At 50.4% G+C, this 20,871-nt stretch overlaps 1 protein-coding gene across 2 annotated transcripts in view; it reads left to right on the plus strand.

Annotated features, from left to right (window-relative positions):
• SORL1 (sortilin related receptor 1) overlaps nt 1-20,871 on the plus strand; it is a 215,236-nt gene that overhangs the window by 113,332 nt on the left and 81,033 nt on the right. For both annotated transcript variants that reach the window (XM_075546728.1, XM_075546729.1), the window contains exons 17-23: nt 2,351-2,523; nt 3,487-3,618; nt 6,147-6,238; nt 7,756-8,002; nt 9,005-9,143; nt 12,799-12,972; nt 15,453-15,566. In XM_075546728.1, the coding sequence (XP_075402843.1) occupies nt 2,351-2,523; nt 3,487-3,618; nt 6,147-6,238; nt 7,756-8,002; nt 9,005-9,143; nt 12,799-12,972; nt 15,453-15,566 (1,071 nt within the window). The remainder of the gene's footprint in view (nt 1-2,350; nt 2,524-3,486; nt 3,619-6,146; nt 6,239-7,755; nt 8,003-9,004; nt 9,144-12,798; nt 12,973-15,452; nt 15,567-20,871) is intronic.

Consider the following 20,871-nt stretch of genomic DNA (forward strand, 5'->3'; position numbering starts at 1 on the left):
CAGCCTTGCTTAATGATCTGAAAGCATCCAGTGGAGGCTTAGTCTATGAATTATTGATATAATATCTCTTAGAGCTCCCAATAAAATTTTTAAAAAAAGAAAACAAGTAAACAAACAAACCAAAAAAGAGAAAGCGGAGGGTTCCCAGTTATTAAAAGATACAGCGTCTGGGGTCATAAAGGCTTATAGTTAAACAAGCAGCCATCCAGCAGGGAAGAACAAAGCCCACGTAGAAGGAGCACACCAGCCTGTGTGATCATGAGATGTTGACGGGAAGAGGTATCACGTTCAAAAACAAGCAACCAGAGGTGAAAGGCCGTGGATGTGTGGAGATCCAAAATCCATCTGTAAGACAATTGGACAGTCCCTTACAGAAGGGATCCTAAAGCCAGGGTGTGGGATAGCACCGATGAACCACATAACTATCCTCTAGTACTTTAATATTTCCTCCCCTTACTATTATGTTTTTATTTGTTTCGCCTCATTAGTCACGTTAGATTTACGTATGTACACTTGTATATTTAAGATTGTTTGGTAAATGGAAGCCAAGACAGATAACCCTTCAAAAACAGTAACAGGAGTAATGGTTCCCTGAGGCTATGGGAAGAGGGTATGGGAAGAGAGGGGTAGCAGTGGTGACTGGATCACCCCACTTGATTGAACAACAGAATTGTGTGTGAGTGGATACATTGGCTTGTGTAAGATCAGCACAAACAAACAACTATTACAGGGAAAACTATTACAGAGATGAAGCATATGGCTGTCCGACATTAGATAATTACTTGAAGATGCAGGGCCTCATTTTATACATTTTTAAAATGGCAGCATCATCTTTAGTATTTATGTCACAAGAGCCAACCAACACAATGCGGTGGTTAAAATAGACCCTTGAGTCTGCCAAGGATAGATGGCCTGGTTCAAATTGCCACTCATCGGCTGTGTGACCTGGGGTGACTTACTTAACTTTACTGTTTCACTCTTCTTACATGTGATCATTTGTGTTAGGCCAAGTTGACTGGAGAAGCAAATCCAAGAACAATTAGATATATGTAAAAGAAATTTATGTCAAGAAGTAAGCAAACAGCTCAGTCCAGATCAAGTCCTTAAGTCCAATACTAGTCCATAAGACCGATACTAATCCATAAGTCCCTCTCTAGACTCACACAACCACGTGCTGTGCTGCAGAATGCGGGAGGATCACAGGCCGGTGGGTACAAAGTTGTGTGGCTCCAGTGGTGGTGGCCACATCCAGGGCTTGCAGCAAGGAGGGTCAGCCAGCAGGAGAGTGAAGGCAGAGAGAGGGGAGGTTCCCAGGGCCCGCCTTCTGAGAAGGCCACGTCCACAGGAGGTACCATCAGGCTGTGACCTGATGGGCAGGCTAGACCCCAGCCCTACACTTTTATAGCTCAAGTTGACATGAAATTATGTAACTACCACATAGTTTCTACATCTTTTAGTTTTATGTAGATTAAACAATGCCTAGTACATTTTAAGTACATTATTTAAGCCTTTATTAAATATTTTTGGTAGTGTAGTGGTTACATGTTGGGCTGCTCACCACAAGGTCAGCAGTTTGAAACCACCAGTGTCTCTGCAGGAGAAAGATGAGGCTTTCCAATCTCATAGAGTTGTAGTCCAGAACCCCACACGAACAGTCCTGTCCTGCCCTGCGGGAACACTATGACTCGGAATCCACTGGATGGCTGTGAGAGGTTTTGACAGGATCTTTATGAGGGTCTCTGGTGGTGCAATGAGGATCTACATTGGGCTGCTAACCTCAAGGTCAGAAGTTTGAACCCACTAGCCACTCTGTGGGGGGAACATGAGGCTTTTCTGCGGCCGGAAAGATTTATAGCCTTTAAGTCAGAATCAACTTGATTGTAACACATTTTGTAAGTAATCAAGGACAAATGTGGTATTACTGTATTGAAAATCTGATAGGTCAATCTAATGGCCAGATGTCATTTGAGCAATGCTGAATCAGACAACATTATTTAGTGGTTTGGAAGACTGAGTCACAGATCTCCTGGGACTAAAGGTTCTCTAGGCAACAAGAGAGATGGCTGGGTGAGAAGCCCTGAGGTGGGTGAGGACCTGCTGACTGGCATGATTATGTTGACAAGTGTGACTGGGAAGATTTTAGGCCAAGCTCTGCAGTTTAGATGTTGGAGTATGCCTACCGGGCAAGTACAGATAAAACAAGGAAAGTGGAAACCCATACTGGCATGCACGGAAGTGTAAGTCATTTGCTCAAAAAAAAGTTATTCCGTTACACATCTCTGATCAGTCATGCGAGGACTCTGTAAGCACGCCTGGGCCCAACTTACCTTTTGTCCATCTGTCTGCACAGAGGAGACCGAGTTCATGCTGTATGCCATGCGGAAGTCCATCCACCGCTATGACTTAGCCTCAGGCGCTACCAAGGAGTTGCCTCTCACCGGCTTGCGGGCAGTCGTGGCCCTGGACTTTGACTATGAGCACAACTGCTTGTACTGGTCGGACTTGACCTTGGATATGATCCAGGTGAGTCAGCCACCTGTCTGGCCCCAGGGGCGTGCCTTCTGCTCATCCTGGTCTGCGTGTCTGGTGCTGGTAAACACCGTTCAGAATGACCTAAGGAAATGGTTAGCTAGGGGGCTGTAAACCGAGGTTTGTTTGGGGGCTCACTGAGGAAGCTTCTTCCGTTTCTGCCGCCATGTTTTTCTTTCCTCTCCATCGCTGTCCATGTAGTGAGAACAAAGAGAGACTCCAGCCTCTTGTCTTGCTTATTAGGGAGGTGTCACTTTTCCTACTGGGGTAACTAATGGTGACTATTGGTCATCCCCTATTGTACCAGCTGCGTGTTGAGCACCTTCCTTACAAGCTGGTATGGAAACGGGGCTTGACTTAACTGTTTCTTCACCTAATTGTCCTTGTCTCCTTTTTGGAACACTGACAAGTATCAAGAAGTAAGATATAAAGATCTCTGGACAGGCAGCTAGTTATCCATCTGTCCGCTCAAATTCACCAATTTTCAAGGAGAGCTAATTGACATTTATTCATTGCCCTTTAATAAAAGCCACCCAACAGGTTTTATCTAGACTCCTCTCCAAGAGCAGTTGTAGAATGCTTGAACCCGAGGGGGAAGGGCAAGGGCAGGGGTGGCGCTGACCTCTGAAGCAAAGCTGCGTCACCCCCGAGGAAACACGGTATCAGGCAGGAGCGAGAACTGAGCACAGTGACAGTTTGATTTCCATTATTTTACAAGCAACAGACTCGCGTACAGCACCATCATCCCTGGCCCCTTTACGGTGAAGTGGCACAAGCCTGCGTTCACAATGAGAAGAGTGATAGAAATGGGTCAGTCTAGCTTACCACCGGAGACCACCGTTCCCACCTGGAAATTTGCGAGTGTGCGGCAGCTCCTCCTTTGCCCATTCCGCCCGTTCGGAAAGGTCACCCTGATCCCAGTGCTTCATGACTGCGTCATGCTTTTTCTTTCTCCAGCGCCTCTGCTTGAATGGCAGTACGGGCCAAGAGGTGATCATCAATTCCGGCCTGGAGACAGTCGAAGCTTTGGCTTTTGAACCCCTCAGCCAGTTGCTGTACTGGGTGGATGCTGGCTTTCAAAAGATCGAGGTACGTACCTTCCTGTGCTGTCTGTGATGCACTAGAGAGGGGGCCACCTAGCCTTGGAGCCAGCTGTGGCAGAGGCAAGAGCCAATGTGGTCGAAGATTCTGAAAGGCTCAGGGAGGTTCCATAGAATGAGCCGGCTGAGTCTGGCGGGCAAAGGAAGAAGGGGCACCGCCAGAATGATTGCTAACAGCCACAGAGGCCCCAAATGAGAACGGAACGCCCCCATCCATCCACCAGAGATTCCACTTAGATATCGAAAAGCTGGGCCCTCGGCCAGTAGAAGCATAGAATCACAGCAATAATGATAACAATACCATCATAGAATTGATCTAGAATACTACAGTATTATAAGATACATAGTATAGTATTGTATATTAGAGATGCCATGATAATAAGAATGTAATATTGTAATACTGCTGTACTACAGTAGTGCTATTGTAATGTAATACTACTACATAATATTACAGTGTTCTCATCATCAATATTAATGATGGTTGGGACTTACTATGTACCAAACTCCGTTGCAAATCCAGTTGGGTCCGTTTAAAGCAGGGGTTCCCAACCTTCCTCAGGCCAGGGACCTTTAATACAGCTCGTCATGTTGTGGTGGCCCCCTAACCATAACATTATTTTATTGCTACTTCATCACTGTCATTTTGCTACTGTTGTGAATCAGGAGACTCCTCTGAAAGGGTCTTTGGACCCCCAGAGGGGTTGTAGCCCACAGGTTGAGAACCACTGATTGAAAGACTTACCTGCTTCACTCTTGAGAGCAACTCTGTGAGGTGGATGTCGTTTTGTTTTTCCTAGTTCACCCTGACAGAGCTGTTACGTAGTACCCACTTATCCTTTGCATCCCTCATGTTACAGCAGGGAAGTAAACGCCTCCTAAACCTATCCAAAGCGTGCTAAACACTGGCCTGCTAACCACAAGGCCAGCGGTTCAGACCTACCAGCGGTTCTAGGGGAGAAGGACTTAGTCTTACAAACCCAAAGGAGCAGTGGTGCTCTGAGCTACGTGGTTCATTATGAGTTGGAATCCACCTGATGGCATTGGGTTTTAAGCCACCAGATTACTGACCTAGGTAATTAAGGTGACTACTGCGGGCCCTCGGCCAGGCCGGGACACCTCTTTCTCGTGACCTGCCATCCAGCTACTGCAGCCCAGGTGAAGTAGAAAGCACTTAGGAGCCACGAGCCACAGACCGCCGAGAGAAGTTGCTAGATCAAAGGCCCAGTCTTGAGAGAGGGTCCTGGCCTTGGTCTGTCCTGTGCCAGCCAAATGGCATCAGACAAGTTACTTCGTCTGCCCCAGGTTCCTCGGCCTCCTCCCTCAAGTGAAGATTCCTCTGCCGTCTCATTCACTAAGTACCTTTTGAGTGCATGTCATGGGACAGATGTGCTTTCTGGGTTGGGTGACAAAGCAGGAGGCAGGCCAGAAGAGTTCCTCTTCTGTTGGAGGTAGGTTTTATGGGGAAAGCAAACCCACTGCCATCGGTCACTTTTACCTCATCGCCACCTGGCATAGGGACTATAAATCTCTACGGGGCAAACAACCTTCTCTTTCTCTCTCAAAGCGGCTGCTTGGTTTGAACGTCTGACCTTTCGGCTAGTAGCTCAATGCTTAACAGACAGCACCACTAGGGAAGCAGGGCACTAGAGGAATAAACCGGTTCTGCTGATGGTAGTGCAGTACCCACTGAGAATGTGGCAATGCGACCCTGTGATGGCGAGCAGGGACAGCAGTAGAAAGGTGAGGAGAGATTGCTGATCGTGTTCACCCCGTCGAGCTAAGTGAAGGGAAAGGTGCGGCGGCGTGCCTGGGTGTGAGCTGGTGGTCCCGTGGCTGTCAGTTCTCACGGTTCCCTGAGTGTGGCCAGCACTCTGCAGGCGCTAGGAGGATGCAGGCCGAGCTTAACTTTCTGCTTTCTCTCAGATGCGTGCATACAAGGTGCAGCTCGTGCACTGTGTGCAAAATGGTGTCTGACAAGCCAACAACACGAGACAACCCATTGGTCAGAGTGGGTCAGAAAAGTGAGGGGGAGGGCCTGGAGGAAGTCTGGAGGGAAGATAAGATTTGATTAGAGAGATCAGTGTGGGGATAGGCTGTGTGGGTTCGGTGGCGAGAGCAGACAGAGCGAGCACCAGACATGGGCAGCACGGGACCAGCCTCGCTGAGGCTGTGGGAGGTGACAGCGGAGAGATCATGGGGGCCCAGGCTCTGAACTGCACTGGCAGGCTTAGTGTGTGGAGAGCAGAGGGCCATTAGGGGCCTGTTAGCATGAAGTAACCTGGGTGGGGGTAAATAAGTCAACACGTATTAGCACTTACTTAGCGCTAATCATGCCACCAGAGTCCCCATGCCAGACCATGTGAGAATCACTGGAGCCAGAGGAGGGAAGTTCATGGCCAAGTTTCCCAGATGCATCTGGCAGGGGAGCCATGTGGGTCTCTCATGGCAGAGACCTTTGCCTCGTGGCTCTTCTAGGAGCTCAGCTCCATCGTAGTTTTTTCCCTCCCTCTCTGTCAGGTGGCGAATCCAGATGGCAACTTCCGACTCACCATCGTCAATTCCTCTGTGCTCGATCGGCCCAGGGCTCTGGTCCTTGTTCCTTCCGAGGGGTGAGTGTGGCCTTGCAAGGAAATCAACATGGGGTCACAGGCAGCATCAGCCCGTCTCAGGGAAATGGAAAGTGGTGCTCTAGAAACCCCGCTCTCTCACGATTGTGGTTGAAATAATTCAGCTAATGTTTAGAACAAAAGCCCCAAGCCACAGCTCCACCTTTTTGGTCAGCTAACCACCCCACGCTCTGTTCACTAGCCAGCATCGGAGTCGCTTCAAACAGCCAGATGTCTTGCACCTGTGGCGGGTTTCTCTCAAGGAGGTATTGGATTAAGAGTGTTTTCTGGAGACATAGTTAGTCCCTGTTAGGTAGTGTGAGGCTCACGCACAGCATTCTCGCAGTCTCCCAGTAGGTTAAGTCTTCTTTTGCTTACCAGCAGTCAGTGTGCACTTGGGCAATGCATAGATGTTTTTTAATTAGCACACTGACAGAAGGAAATACCACAAAGAGGGAGATTCTTCGTTAGCCTTTCAACCCCAGTCCTCTCTCCCAGCATTTACAATTGAGAGTCAGAGCTGTTATTTAAAGGAAATTATTATTATATAGGTAAGATGGGCACTTTATTAAAAAAACATCAAAAGAGCACTGAGTTTTATGAAATGGAAAATACTTGTTTCTTCCTTTCTCACACGTAAACAACCATCCGTACTCTGATTTCCTAAGGGTAATCAGTGTTTCTTGTGTATCATTTAGTTAAAAAAATTTTTTTTTATTGAACTCAAAAATGTGATTTTCCTTAAAACACACACACACACAAATCGAAACAATAGTATGTTTGTCATTCTACATCTTTTTTTTGCAGATTGTTGCATGCGAGCCAATGTAGATTTTTACACTTCACAGCATTCTATTGAATGTATGATAGTTTATCATTTCTACAAATAAATATTTAGGTTAATACACCCCCACACAAGAGGACTTCAAAAACTTCGTGAAAAAATTCCGTTATCTTTGTATTCCATGAACATGGAACTGTATATAGCTAAGCCTCCTATGGTTCAGTGGGTTGAGTATTGGGCTACCAACTAGAAGGTTGGCTGTTTGAACCCACTAACTACTCCAAAAGAGAAAGATGAGGCAGTCTGCGTCCATACAGATTTACAGCCTCGGAAACCCTATGGAGCAGTTCTTCTCTGCACCGCAGGGTCACTTTGATTAGGAATCAACTCTAATGCAGTGCATTTGGGGTCGATTGATTTGCTTATCTCCAAAAAGTAAATTCCAGAAGAGGGGCTTCTGGATCAGGGAGTTACAAAGCGAGCTCACTGATCCTGCAGGACCGTGCAGAACTGGCCCTGTGAGTTTCCGAGACTTAACTCTTGAAAGCACTAGAAAGCCTCTCCACCAGGGCTGCTGCGCGGAGGGATTAGGTGGTTTCAAATCCTCCAACGGCAGGTTGTAGAGGTGATTCGGAATTGACCGTGCATTGCTCTGGCGAGGCTCCTTACCTCCTGGAGAGGGCCTTTGGGTTCCTGTGGCCCCAGTTCTGATGGGGTGTGTTTCACGACGTTGCAGGGTGATGTTCTGGACTGACTTGGGAGACCTGAGGCCCGGGATTTACCGCAGCAACATGGATGGCTCTGCTGTCCTGCGCCTTGTGTCAGAGGATGTGAAGTGGCCCAATGGCATCTCTGTGGATGACCAGTGGATCTACTGGACTGACGCCTACCTGGACTGCATTGAACGGATCAGCTTCAGTGGCCAGCAGCGCTCGGTAATCCTGGACAACCTCCCACACCCGTACGCCATTGCCGTCTTTAAGGTGAGTGAGTCCTTGGTCACGCGTGTCCCCCATGGCCGGCTGTGCGCGTCCTGGAAGAGCCCACTGAGGTGGAAAAGCTTGCTCTCCCTGGTGTCTCAGAGGTGCTTCTCCAGTGTCTACAAAAGTGGATCATTTCAAGATTTGAAGTCTTTATTGTATTGTTTACGTAACCTGTTTGTCTAATTTGTTCCAGCATACCATTATAAGAATGTTCTAAACAAGGAACTAAACAAGTTAATTGAGATAATTAGGGGAGGCAGGTCCGGCAGAAGTAAGCGGCCCTGATGGCGTAGTGGGCAGCGAGGTGGGCTGCTAACTACGAGGTCAGTAGTTCAAGCTCCCTGGTCCTTGCACAGGGGAAATGGGGCGATCGATTCCTGCAAAGACTCACAGCCTCAGAACCCTGTGTAAGGTGCCTGTGAGTCGGAATTGACTCGGTGACATCCAGTGTAGTTTGCTGGGGTGGGGTGAGGGGTCAGATAGAGGTGTGGGTCAGGTAGAGGTTCGGGGCAAGGGGGAGTCTTCTATCACACTTTCCATCTCAAGGTTGGAAGTGGGGGTTGCTTCCTGTGGAAATTGCCCAGTTGCCCCTCATTATTGGTACCTTGGGTTGGTTTCGTTTTCACTTCCTTCCCTGATGATACCAGATGGGCTCCATCGGTACCACCTTTCACTTCTGTGTTAATTGCCAGTGACAGGTGCGTTCTTACGGCTCCTGGAAGGCAGAGTGTGAACCCAGGGCTTGGGATCTCCAAGGATGTTTATCCGATGGAGTGTCTTTCGGACAGTCCCTCTGGGTTGTTCAGTGGTTGGACTTGGGTGCAATGCCTGGTCCGTGCGTTTAAGTGGAATGCTGATCAGGCCTGTCAGTCAACCAGTTATCAGAGTTGGATGCCCACTACCTGGAGGGACTCTTGTCCTTATTGGGGGCCAAGAGGGAGGGGGTTCAGAAGATAGGACCGCAGAGCTGGACTAAAGAGCAAGCATTCTTGTTGTTTTTAGAACGAGATCTACTGGGACGACTGGTCACAACTCAGCATCTTCCGAGCTTCCAAATACAGCGGGTCCCAGATGGAGATTCTGGCAAACCAGCTCACTGGGCTGATGGACCTGAAGATTTTCTACAAGGGAAAGACCACTGGTGAGGCCGAGTCTCCTCCTCCGTCTCTGCAGCCTTGACCTTGGGGAAGGGGCTGCACAGGGGCAATCACCACACAGAGGAGGCTCTGGCAGCCGGCATTTCTGTTGTCACTACAACATGCACATTATTTAATTTCTTCCTAATGACATCTTAATTTCTTTTCTAATGATACACAAACAGCTGGAAGACAGCATGTATTTGCCTGCCTACAGTGTTGGTGCTTGGCGGACAATTACACCCGCCCCCTGCCCTGGGTCCCTTCGTTGATTGGCGGTGTGGTTCCTGCTGCAGCTGGGAGAGCCCCAGCATGTGGTTAATCCTTGTTTGGCTCCCGTACAGTGCGCGGCACTGGGGCGAGGCTGGGTGCCCACGCAGCTGTTGCTTCCCAACAGGAGTTGGCCCTTGTTCTCCCCGGCGACCTTGAGCGCACTGGGGCTCTGCCTCTGTTGTAACCCAACATGTAGTTATGTGGTGCTTGACTGAACTTCTTCATCCCCTACCGTGAAACTCGAAATCCTAGGGAGGAAGAGATTGTGTCATTTTTGGCTTAAGAATCTCACCAGTGTACTCAGTGAGCACTCAGTGGCTGGGTAGGGAAGTCTCACCTTGCAGGCAGGAGACGCGGGTTTGGTTCCTAGTCAGTGCGCCTCCTACACCGGCACCACCCTTCCTGTCAGTGGCGGCTTGCATGTTGCTATGATACTGAATAAGTGTCAGCAGAGCTTCCAGATTAGGAGAAAGGCTGGCAATGCGCTTTAAAAAGAACCAGAGTCCGACCCTATGGCTTCCCAGTGGTGTGATCTGCAGCCCATCCTGGGGAGTGCAGGACCAGGAAGCAGTCTGCTCCACCGCGAGCCACCCGGCAGCGGCTGGCCGCACTGACGGGAAGCACTCACTCCCACTCCAAGCCCACTGCTGACAAGTCGATTCCAGCGCATCGCAGCCCTGGAGGACCCAGCCGAGCTGCCCAGAGGCTGTCTGTCTACCTTCTCGGATCCAGACGCCACTTCTTTCTCTGAGTGCTTGGTGCGTTTGAACCCCAGAGCTTTGGGTTGGCAGCCCAGTGCCTTATCCACTGTGCCAGCGGGTCCCTCCAAATGAGCACTTAATAGCTGCTCAATGTCTACCTGTTGAAATCAGAAGGGATGGGAGCAAGGGAAGTGGCAAGTGGATGTGCAAAGTAGCTGTCCTGACCATCAGGGAGCTGTTGCTGGGGCGTCCCAGCCTGTTGGGTTTGAAGCCTTCCTCCTTCCTCTGCTTTTCCCTCCTCTCCCAACCACAGGGCTGATCCTGGAGGGGTGGCATTAGGTTCCCCCGCACCCCTACTCCAAGAAGGGCCCTCCTCTCTGCCGGATTAAATCTCACCCTGGGCCTACGGACTCCCTATCCTGTCAAACGGCCAGGATTCCTGCCTGCAGGAGGATATTGATTTTATTTTGTGGTTCTTAGCCAGCCCGTAAATGGAGAACACTAAGGGGGTCAAGTGTCCTCTACAGGTGTGGCTGTCACCACGGTTACAGGTCGGGACCAGCACCTCAGTTATTAATTAGCTTCCTCAGAGTACTCTCGCTAGTAGAGGAGCCGGGCTTTTGTTTCCGTTCTGCCACTAAGTGGGGAAGTCCCAGGTGTGTGCTCTAAATTAGGGAGAGGTAAAGAAACCATGCTCCTTAGCCCCGTGGCGCTGGTCTCAGGGCCTTTTATGACCAATAGCACCCGCTCCTACTGGTCTGCCCTGCTGTCTGGGGGAGGTTTAGCAGCGCTCAGAAGTTACCAGAGTCTCTGGGTTACTGTGCTCAGCTGCTCCAACGTAGAATTGGAGGCTGGAGTCTCCCACGAAGTGCCTTGGAAGTAAGATCTGGCAATCTAGATCTGCTTGTGTGCACACAGGTGCTGGGCAGGTAGTAGCCAGCGGCTTCACAAGCACTGTGCCCAGATCACCCGGCTTGTCCTGATCACGTTTCCAAACAGCTGCGGCCTAGCTACATGCGGTCACCCTGCCCAGGCAGCAGGGCAGGGAGGGGCACTGCAACCTCGCCTGTGTCATGGTTTCCTGGAGTGCTTCCCCTTCGGGCCGCAAACGGTCACTTTCTTATAGCCCCTCGGAGCAGCTCTGGAGCCGGAGGTGGTCCGGGTGGAGGAGGGGTTGGTCTCATGGGAGGTGTGGGCTGGTGGAGGGAGCTCAGATCTCAGGCTGTGCGGGACCAGGCCACACACTCCCTCGTGTCCTCTCTGTGCTCCTTCATCCCTTTGCCTCCGGGCTTCTTCTTTCTTACTCTCCGGTGGTTGTGAGCAGGATAATTCCAGGCCAGGGACTTCCTGCCCATTCAGCCAAGACCAGAAAAGCCGGTTTGTAATCTCGTGGGCAGTTCTGTTCTCCTTAACTCAACGCTTTCACAGTGGTTTTTGGCAGCTGACACTACCTGCGTGCTCTGCACATTGTTACTCGAACCTTCTTTTCTGGATACAAGTGGGCATTGCGAATTCCCAATGTATCTTGACCACCGCTTAGGCCAGTCTTGATCCTTTCTGTTATCTGTTCCTGATAGCTCTCTGGTCTTTGCCATCTTAACCACATGGCCCATTGACCCTGGCTCTTGTTGAGCAAAATTGCGATGTTTCTTTTTGGGCAGCCAGAACGCCCAGAGGGCCTGCCACTCCACCATACACATGTCTCAGCAAGAAGGCACTCGGGTGTGTCTCCGGGAGTCAGCAACCCTCTCTTCCTCAATTAACAAGTCTATAAGCCAGCCTCCTCCCGCAGGCACGCAGCCTCCTTGCTCTGTGGTCTGGAAAGCCCATCATTTGGTCTCTGCTGCTGCCGCCCGTCTCTTGCTCTTCTGATATCGCAGCGATCTTCTGTTTCAGGGAGGTTCACTGCACAGGGACCTTGGGGCCCAACAGACACGTCACTCCTGACTCTTCTCTCGCTGGTAGTGAGATGCCTCCTCCCTGCTTCTAAGGTGACTCATTTTCTACCCGCACGATGGCAATCACTATTCACCTTGGGAGCAATCACTCATAGCTGATTCCTATCAATATCCGCAATAGGTCGTTTGGTTTGGTTGGTGGGAGTAAAAAGGCTAGAAGCGTCATACTGACGGGCTGCATTGCAGCCCTTGCGTAGGTGAGCCCTGTAGGGGTGCACGTGGGCAGAGCACAGCCGTCACCTCCAGGGTTGCCATCTTCTCCTGGCTTCGTTTCACAAATCGACGTTGTCTCCCGAATCTCTGCAGACAGATGTTAGCTTAATTCTCAGGGTTGGTTTTTTATACCTTGAACTGGTGATGGTTTGGCTACATCTGTGACACACAAAACCTTTGACACCCAGGCTGAGTGGCCTTTCCCCTAACTCTAGCTACCTTTCAGAAAGCTTAGTCTCAGCAGCATACTGGTGCTAAATCCCCAGGAGTAGCGTCTGATTTTCCTGGCATGACTGGCGGGTGATCGGACTGAGACCAGGACGCAAGTCTCTGGTGCACCTGTTGGTCAGGCCCTGGCTCAGCGCTCTGAGTACGGGTTCTTAGTGTTCTAGGGGCCTTCCTGAGTGTCATGTTTTCGTGCTGTTAAATGACGAGGTTACATTCAGTGCCTTGTCTTCCCTGTTGGTGCCTCGTGTTATTTGCTAACCTGCGCTGTGTGTCTGTCGTCCCTGCAGGGAGCAATGCCTGTGTGTCCAAGCCTTGCAGCCTGCTCTGCTTGCCCAAGGCTAATCACAGCCGAAGCTGCAGGTGCCCAGAGGGGGTGCCGGGCAAGGTCCTTCCATCTGGGGACCTGCTATGTGACTGCCCCCCGGGCTATCGGCTGGAGAACAGCACCTGTGTCAAAGAAGGTAAGTTCTCTTTTCTTTTTTGGTTCGACCTCCTCTTTCCTCCTTCTTTTCCAGGGCTCCCTGTTCCTTGACCTTTTTAAGCCCAAGAGTCCAAGGTGAAAATAAAATCCACTAGATTCCTTTATGAGAAGCCCTGGTGTATGGTTGGGCAAGCATTGGGTTCCTAACCACGAGATCATTGGCTCAAACCCACCCATCTCCTTGGGAGGAAGATGAGGCTGTCTGCTCCTATAAAGATTTATATCCTCAGAAACCCTATATCGGGCACCGTGAGTCAGAATGGATCCATGGAAGTGGTGGTGGTGGTTTTATGGTTTCAAATTTCAGATTCCTGTACGACGAGGCAGTTGTAGTTCAGTGGTTAGAGTCTTGCCTTCCTGGTTGAAGACCCAGGTTCAAGTCCAGGTCTGTGAGCCTCAAGGGCAGCCAGCACTTGTCTGTCACCAGAGGCTTGTTGCTGGGATGCTGGTTAGGTTACCGCGGAGCTTCGAGATAAGGAAGAGCCCATGATCTAGTGCCTGAATCAGCCAGTGGAAACCTGATGGTCACGGCGGCGGGATCCACATTCGGGCATGGGTTTGGTGCAGGACTGGGCACAACTTTCTTCCATTATCCGGTTGGTGCGCCCGAGTGAAGGGCCAAAAAGAGCAGCAGCGACCAACATCAGATTCCTGTGGGTGGCCGGGTCATTGGGACGTGAGGATTTATCCCGAGCAAGCCTAAGTGGCATAGTCAGAGCTATAGTTTGGTGTCAGCTAGCCCAGACCTCTTTGTTTGTGTCAGCTCTTTGGGCTTGACCTTTCTTTCACTCTTTCCCTCCTTTCGCGCCTCACCCACCCCACACCTATAGTCTTCCCATTGTGCCTGCTTTCTAGACCAGCCTGACTGGAGATGAACTGGTTTTGCTCCACCCCATCTCGCCTAGCATCTCCCACAATACCGCCCCCTCCCCTGGCTGAAATGCCCTGTTGTTTTGAACAATGTTTGCAAAGGGCTTGGACCCGTACAAGTGGAACATTTACTTCCAGGCTAAGACCAAGTGGGCATGCCTACCTCTCCCTTTGGATTTGAATATGAAAATTTGATGAAAGTTTACAGTCGTCCCTCTGAAAAGCTGTTTAATTTTCCTTTTCTTGTTAATACCCTTGTCACTGCCCCGGCTCCCAGGCTCGTATTCCTGTCACTGAGGTGACCTCCTGGGAGGGGCCTTTGCCATGAAGTACCTGGACTGATGGCCAGAAGGCCAGCTTTTGTGTGTCCCCAAATCTTATGTTTTCTTTGAATCATACCCTCCCTTCTCATAGAACCCTTAGTCCAGGCAGCCAAGTGCCCGTCACGATTACAGTCTTTCCTCCAGAAGTACAGATAGAAAAAGAGGAAGAGGAAACTTTGGCTCAGGTTTTGAACATGACTTTGGAAGCTGTGGAGTGCCACAGGCAGAGCCCGTACTCCTTCCCCGAGGAGGGAGGCCTTTCCACGGCTCTCATCACAGCGCCTCTGGCGAGCCAAAGCAGAGACTGGCCGTCCTGGGTCTTTGGCCCACTTTCTGTACAGTGCCCCGCCCCCCACTCTTCCCTCTACTGTGTGATTACTTAGAACTGCTAATTTTAAAGCAGTCACGAGGCAGGAAAACTTCTCAGTATGCAGAGAAAATCTTTGCAACCCAGAGGGTCAGTAAATTAAATGTGTGTGTGTGTGTGTGCATATACATGGAAACCTGTGAAAGCCAGAACCTGCCAGAGAAGGAAAGTGCAGCTATTTTCCTCCCGTTAGGAGAAGCTGTACGACTGCACCCTGCCAAAGGCAGGGCACCTGCGAGACCTGGAACAAGAAGGCAGTCCTATCAGGTTCTAGCGGCTTCCATGGGTGTTACCGTGTGTTGAAGGATTAGGCCTATATTGACTGGATGGCCCACTTCCCTCGAGTTGCTTCCAATGCATAGTGACCCTACAGGACAGAGTAGAACTGCCCCTTTAGACTTCCAAAAACTAAATTTGGTGGAAACAGATAGCCTCAAAGTTCTACAAGAGAGCAACTGCTAGGTTTGGACTACAGACCTAGTGGTTAGCAATTCGTAATTCGTTATGCCAGGCAAGCTCTTTGTATTGGCTCCATTTTCATATGTTTGACTCCCGTGTGGACACTTGCCATTAGAGTTGCCTGTGCAATCAGTATCTTGTCATGTTGATGTAGGGCACCTTTGCCCTCGTGCACCCAGTTGGCATCATCAGCGCCACCCATTGTTTAATCATTGCGCCTGCCTCAGCCTGCCCCTTTCCCCTTGATTTCCACTGAGGGAAGGAAGAAGGAAGCCACTCTCAGATGCTGCTTTCCTGTGCGTGCCCGTGCGCATGGTACCCTCCCTCCCCTTTGCCATCGCAGATGTGTTGTGTGAGGAAACGCAAGGGGGGAAGTGCCCGGCCCAGCAGAGGAGTAATTCTGGTTTCATTTCCTCCCCGCCACCGGCTGCTGATGGCTAGAGAACACCTGTCTACGCAACCAGTACCGCTGCAGCAACGGCAACTGCATCAACAGCATCTGGTGGTGTGACTTCGACAATGACTGTGGAGACATGAGCGATGAGAGGAACTGCCGTGAGTCTCTGGCTGAGCCGCCGCCGGGTGTGGGCGTTCCCTTTCCTCAGCAGGCTGCAGCTCAGGGTGCTGGTCACCAGGGAATGCCGATGGGGCTTGGGGAACCAAGAAAACATGTTTCCATAACCAGTGACACTGTTCTCACTATATGTCACTATCACTATTTTTTAAAGATTAAAAACACTTAAAGTATAAAATACTGATTACAGGAGGTTTCTGAGTAAACACCACATGGCTGAAACAGGGCAGGTTCTGGGCCATGTGGGCTCGTACCTCGGCCCTCACACGGTGTTAAAGTTGATAGCCGTGGGCAGGTCAGCAGATGGATTTCATAGATTCATAAATCTGAGATTCCGCCTTTTCAGAGGTGGCATAGAGGTTTCATGCTGTGCGTTGCTTCAAGCACTTGAGGCAGGCTGAATGCCAGGCTCTGAAGCAAGCGTTGTAGTTGATTATTGATGCCTGGTGTGGCTTAGGGTGTGGCTGGGGGCTGTGCGCCACATGAATGTTATCCTTGCACTGAATTCTTTGGCTTCCTAACTACTCAAGTGGAGCCCCTGGGTGATGCACCTACAACGTTGGGAGTTTGAGTCCATCGGGTTGCCTCAGGGAAAAAGAGAAGTGCTGGTGACCCGCTTTTGAGAAGCAGGCCCATGACAGCCTCGGTGCACAGCACAGTGGGGTTGCCGCAGAGCAGCACTGCTCTCCTTGGAACTGCTGGCGTAGACGGCTGAGGTTAGTGGGAGCTGAAGGCAAACCAAGAGCCTGTTATCGTGGATGCTGCGCTATCCATCTTTCCTTCACTCAAAACTTAAAGGCCTCAGTATCAACTGCTGAGGATGGTGCTTTGCCCTTCGAGTGGGGTGTGTGTGTGTGTACACGTACAGGTGACCAAGGTGGAGACAGGCCCTGACCTTGTGAGGCGGAAGAGTGAGTTGGCAGTTTTCGTAGCCTGATGAATTCTATGCTGGGGTCGGGCTCCCAAGTCACACTTGGGCAGGCATTCCTGGAGCACCCGAGAGAGGCAGGTGAGCCCTCCAGAGGCAGAGGGGGGAAGGGACAAGAATAGGCAAGGGTGCACTGTATGTGAGAGTGTGTGTTTCCTGGACAGGAACCTGAACAAGAATGTGAGTGGGAGCCATGGGGTAAAGCAAGGCTGTGTGGGCAGGACCCAGAGGGGCAAACGTTTGGGGAGTTAGCCAGGAAAAGGGGACTGTATTAGAAAAGCCACTGGATCTTACCAGTTTGGAGACATTGAAGGATACAGTGTTGGCTTTGAGAAGTTAAGCCATGAATGGGTGGGGGGGGGGGATCCTCAACCAGGCAGGGGGCTTCTCTTTCAGTCATTTTACCAGAGCATCAGTCAGAAAGTGTCGTTACCAGAATCCTATTTCATACGCGTTTTGTTTTCCCCAAACAAAATGTGTATAAACATGCCTCTGCTATCAGTGAACAGCTGTAAACAAGTTTTCTCAGTTGCACATTTATCTTAATTCCATTGAAACCCACAGCCATTGAGTCAATTCCAACTCATTGAGTGTTTCAGAGACTGTGACTCTTTAAGAGAGAACTGGCTTCATTTTTCGTTCGTGGAGCAGCTGAAGGGTTTGAATTGCCAACCCAGTTAGGGACCCACTGCCACGCCCAGCACCACCAGAACGCCACCATCTCCTTTCCAAAAACGTAAAGCCCTGCCATGCCCATTGACACTCCTGCTTACCCACAGTGCCACTGGGGCTTCTTTGAACCTCTTGTTCAGTGCCGTCAAATTGGTTCCAACTCATAGGGACTCTGTACAACAGAACCGGACCCTGCCGGTCCTGCGCCGGCCTCACAGCCGCTCCTATGCTTGAGCCAATGGTGGCTTGTAGTTGCCATCAGTCCATCTTGTTAGGGACTTTCCTCTTTTTTGATGACTACCAAGAAAGAGGACCTTCTGGCGGACCGATCTCCCCTGATAATACGCCCAAAGCACACGAGACAAAACCTCACCATCAGTGCCTTTAAGGAGTGTCTGGCTGTCCTTCTTCCAAAGGAGACTTGCTTGTTCTCTTGGTTGTCCTGGGGACTGTCGATGTGCTCTGCCAGTAGCATACTCCAAATGCATTGGGATTTTTTCAATCCTTTTCCAGCGGTTCTCAGCCTTCATAATGCCGTGACCCTTTAGGACAGTTCCTCATGTGGTGATGACCCCAACCATAAAATTATTTTCTTTGATACTTCATAACGGTCATTTTGCTACTGTTATAAATTGGGCGACCCCTGTGAAAGGGTCGTTCGACACTGCCCCACCCCCAAAGGGGTCACGACCTACAGGTTGAGAACCGCTACCTTATTCAATGCATCTGAGGCAGTAGTTCTCAAAGTAATAGCCTTGCTCTCCAACACTTGAAGAAGGTCTGGTGTGGAAGATTTACCCAAGGCATTGTGTCGTTTGCTCTCTTGATTGCTGCTTCCATGAGCATTGATTGGGGAGCCAAACACGACAAAATCCTTGACAACTTGGATCTAGTCTCCATTTATCGTGATGTTAGGTTGAGGATTGGTTTTCTTTACGAAGAATTGTTGTGAAGGATTCTTTACAAGTACTTGTACACGAAGACTTGTAATTCATACAGAAGGCTGTATTCTTTGCTCTTTGTCAGCAAATGCTTCAAGCCCTCCTCACTTTTAGCAACCAAGGTTGTGTATCTGCATATCCCAGGTTGTTAATAAAGTCTCCTCCAATCCTGATGCCACACCGTGCTTCACAGACTCCAGCTTCTGTGATGGTTTGCTCAGCGTAGACCGTGCGTAAGTGTGCTGAGAGCGCACCTCTCCTGGTCCCCTTAGCCTGCTCCCTCAGCTGCCCCTTGATCCATGTGGGGGTTCTCTATGAGCACCAGGAGGTGTTCTGGAACCGCCCTTTCTTCTCGAGGCTGTCCAGAGTGTGTTAGCATCCCTGCACCAGGTTCACGAGCCACTTACCCAGAAAGTAGCTCAGCGGGGTCAGTTCATCAGATGCTCTGGCACTGTTAGCTTGGATGGAGGCTGTTTAACAAGACCTTCCCTTAATCCTGTCCTTTGGCGTCAAGGAGTGCATATCACACAGAGGGAGAAGAGCTGTTACTGAATGGAAATCTTGCAGCAACAGCAAAACCACCCAAAAAACCAAAGCACATACTGCTGAGTGGATTTCAACTCCAGACAAGCCTGTGTGAGTCCGAGTAGGATTGTGGCCAGCTCGGGCCCGTCCCTGGTGTGGTGTAAATGCCAGCTGAGATTGACCTTCCGAGACCCTGACACTAGCTTTCTGCTCTGAGCTCACCACTGACTCCGTTCTGGAAAGTCTGCGTGGCTGAGGTGGGCGAAGTGTAATTCAGGGGCTTTGGAAGCAGTGAGAGAGAACAGAGGTAGCATTTCCTGCCCAGCCGCCCTTACCAAGGAGATCAGCAGCAGGGAGAAGAGCGCTCACTGGGTTGGTGGGGTGCACCCTGGGTGGAGTGGAGCATCCCTTAAGCTGGCAGGACCCAGAAGCAGAGGGGAGAAGAAGGGAGCGATGGTGTCAGCAGATTCCCCTCCCTCACCCCATCGTGAACAGGCTCCTCTGGCTGGGTAGCTGTCAGGCACTGAAGGGTTTGGTGTGAGCCCCGGCAGGCTTGTCGTTTCTGCATTCGCCCCCTTCCTCCCACCCAGACTCGATTACAGGGGCGACATGGAGCCTCAAATAAGAGGTGCTCGGCTGTCAAGCAGCAGGGACATCGCCTGGCTTCTCATCTCGCGCACGCCCACGCCCACGCCCTCCATTCCGTGCTTCTGTTTTGTCACCTCAGCCTCAGCTGTGCAGAGAGCTGCTTTCCTTCCCGCCGACTTGCCTGGCAGGCTTTCCCAGGTGCCGCCCGGGATGGTGCTAAACCCAGGCGTTTTCTCTATCGAAGAGGGAGGAAACCTAATTGTGTGCTCACCCTGGGGCCCGAGGGGCACCTCCGAAGCTGACTGGCCTTCGCTAGGAGCCACTGTGTTTGTAGCATATGCTTTCGGCTCGGCTCCCAGCATTGTCTTCCTGGTTATTGCCACCGGAATGCTGTGATCTTCAGGTGTGGTGGAGGAAACAGAGGGACAGATGGTTAAGTTGGTGAGGGTGAAGTTGTAGGTGGTAGATTCAAAATCTAGACTTGGCCTTTCTGATTGGTTGAAAGCGCTTAGTTCCGTTCTGATTGCCTTATTGAGGAATCAGGCTAAGGGAGGTTAAAATTAATGGCCTCAGAAAGAGACAGCCAGGGTTTAACCTTAGTCTTGACGGCCTGCAGAGCTCTTGCCTTTGCTACAGAAGGGGCCAACACTACTGTTACAGAATGGGAGAAACCTTTATTGAACCAAACTTGCCGAATGTCAAGCTATTGTTTCTCGACATATCCTCCATGTAGGTGTACACCCTTCTGAAGGTTTCTATCTGACCTCTCCTCGAAGAGTTCTGTATGCACTGGGTCCAAATGGCAGTTTGGGCCTCCTTGGATGACTTCACTGTGTTCCTTTGGAATTTTCTCTGCGTTCAAGGAACAAAAAAGTCAGAAAGGTAGACGCGGGAATGCTTATCCATGAGATGCTCATAGGACAGGCTTGCTGCCCCCAAACAGTGAGCAGGGGCGTGGTTGTGATGGGACAGACGTTCCTTGGCACAACTTTTCTCCCCTTCTTCTCAGAGCAGTCTAAAGTTTTCCTCAAATGTCTTCCTAACAAGCCTCTGGGACCATGCTGTGTCTTTCCAGAAAAATCTATCAAAATGATCCCCTTTGAGATTCCACAAAGCAGTTGTCATCCCCTGAGCCAGTCTCTCCTGTGAATTCAACTGCAGCAGCCGATCCTGTGGAGCTCTTATTTCATGAAATGCTTAGTGGACCAGCTCAGTCAATCCAAGGCTCACCCTGTGACAGATTATTGCACGAAACCCTCCCCTTGGCTCTAATCTTGCTCCGAAGACGATGGAAGGGTCAGCACCCCGAGGTGGCAAATTGTCATGCAATGCATGACACCAAAGGCTTGCTGAGCCAACATGTTTGCATCTCATTAAAAATGCCCAACCCTGTGAGGGCCCAGCTTCTTCGCAGAGCTGACAGCCTCAGCTTTCTCGTGCGGAGCAGGTGGTGCCTCTAAACTACCAACCTTTCAGTTAGCAGCCCGATGCTTAGCCCGTCTGCTACCTGGGCTCCTTAAAGGAGACTCGGGCAAATGTATTACTGAGCAAACCTGTCTGCAGCACCTGCTGATCACAGAGGTGTATTCAAATGTGGTTTGTATGGAATGAACCTGCGTGTGTAAGACTTGG

This window comes from Tenrec ecaudatus, chromosome 4 (assembly GCF_050624435.1).
Source record: "Tenrec ecaudatus isolate mTenEca1 chromosome 4, mTenEca1.hap1, whole genome shotgun sequence".
NCBI classification, from domain to species: Eukaryota; Metazoa; Chordata; class Mammalia; order Afrosoricida; family Tenrecidae; genus Tenrec; species Tenrec ecaudatus.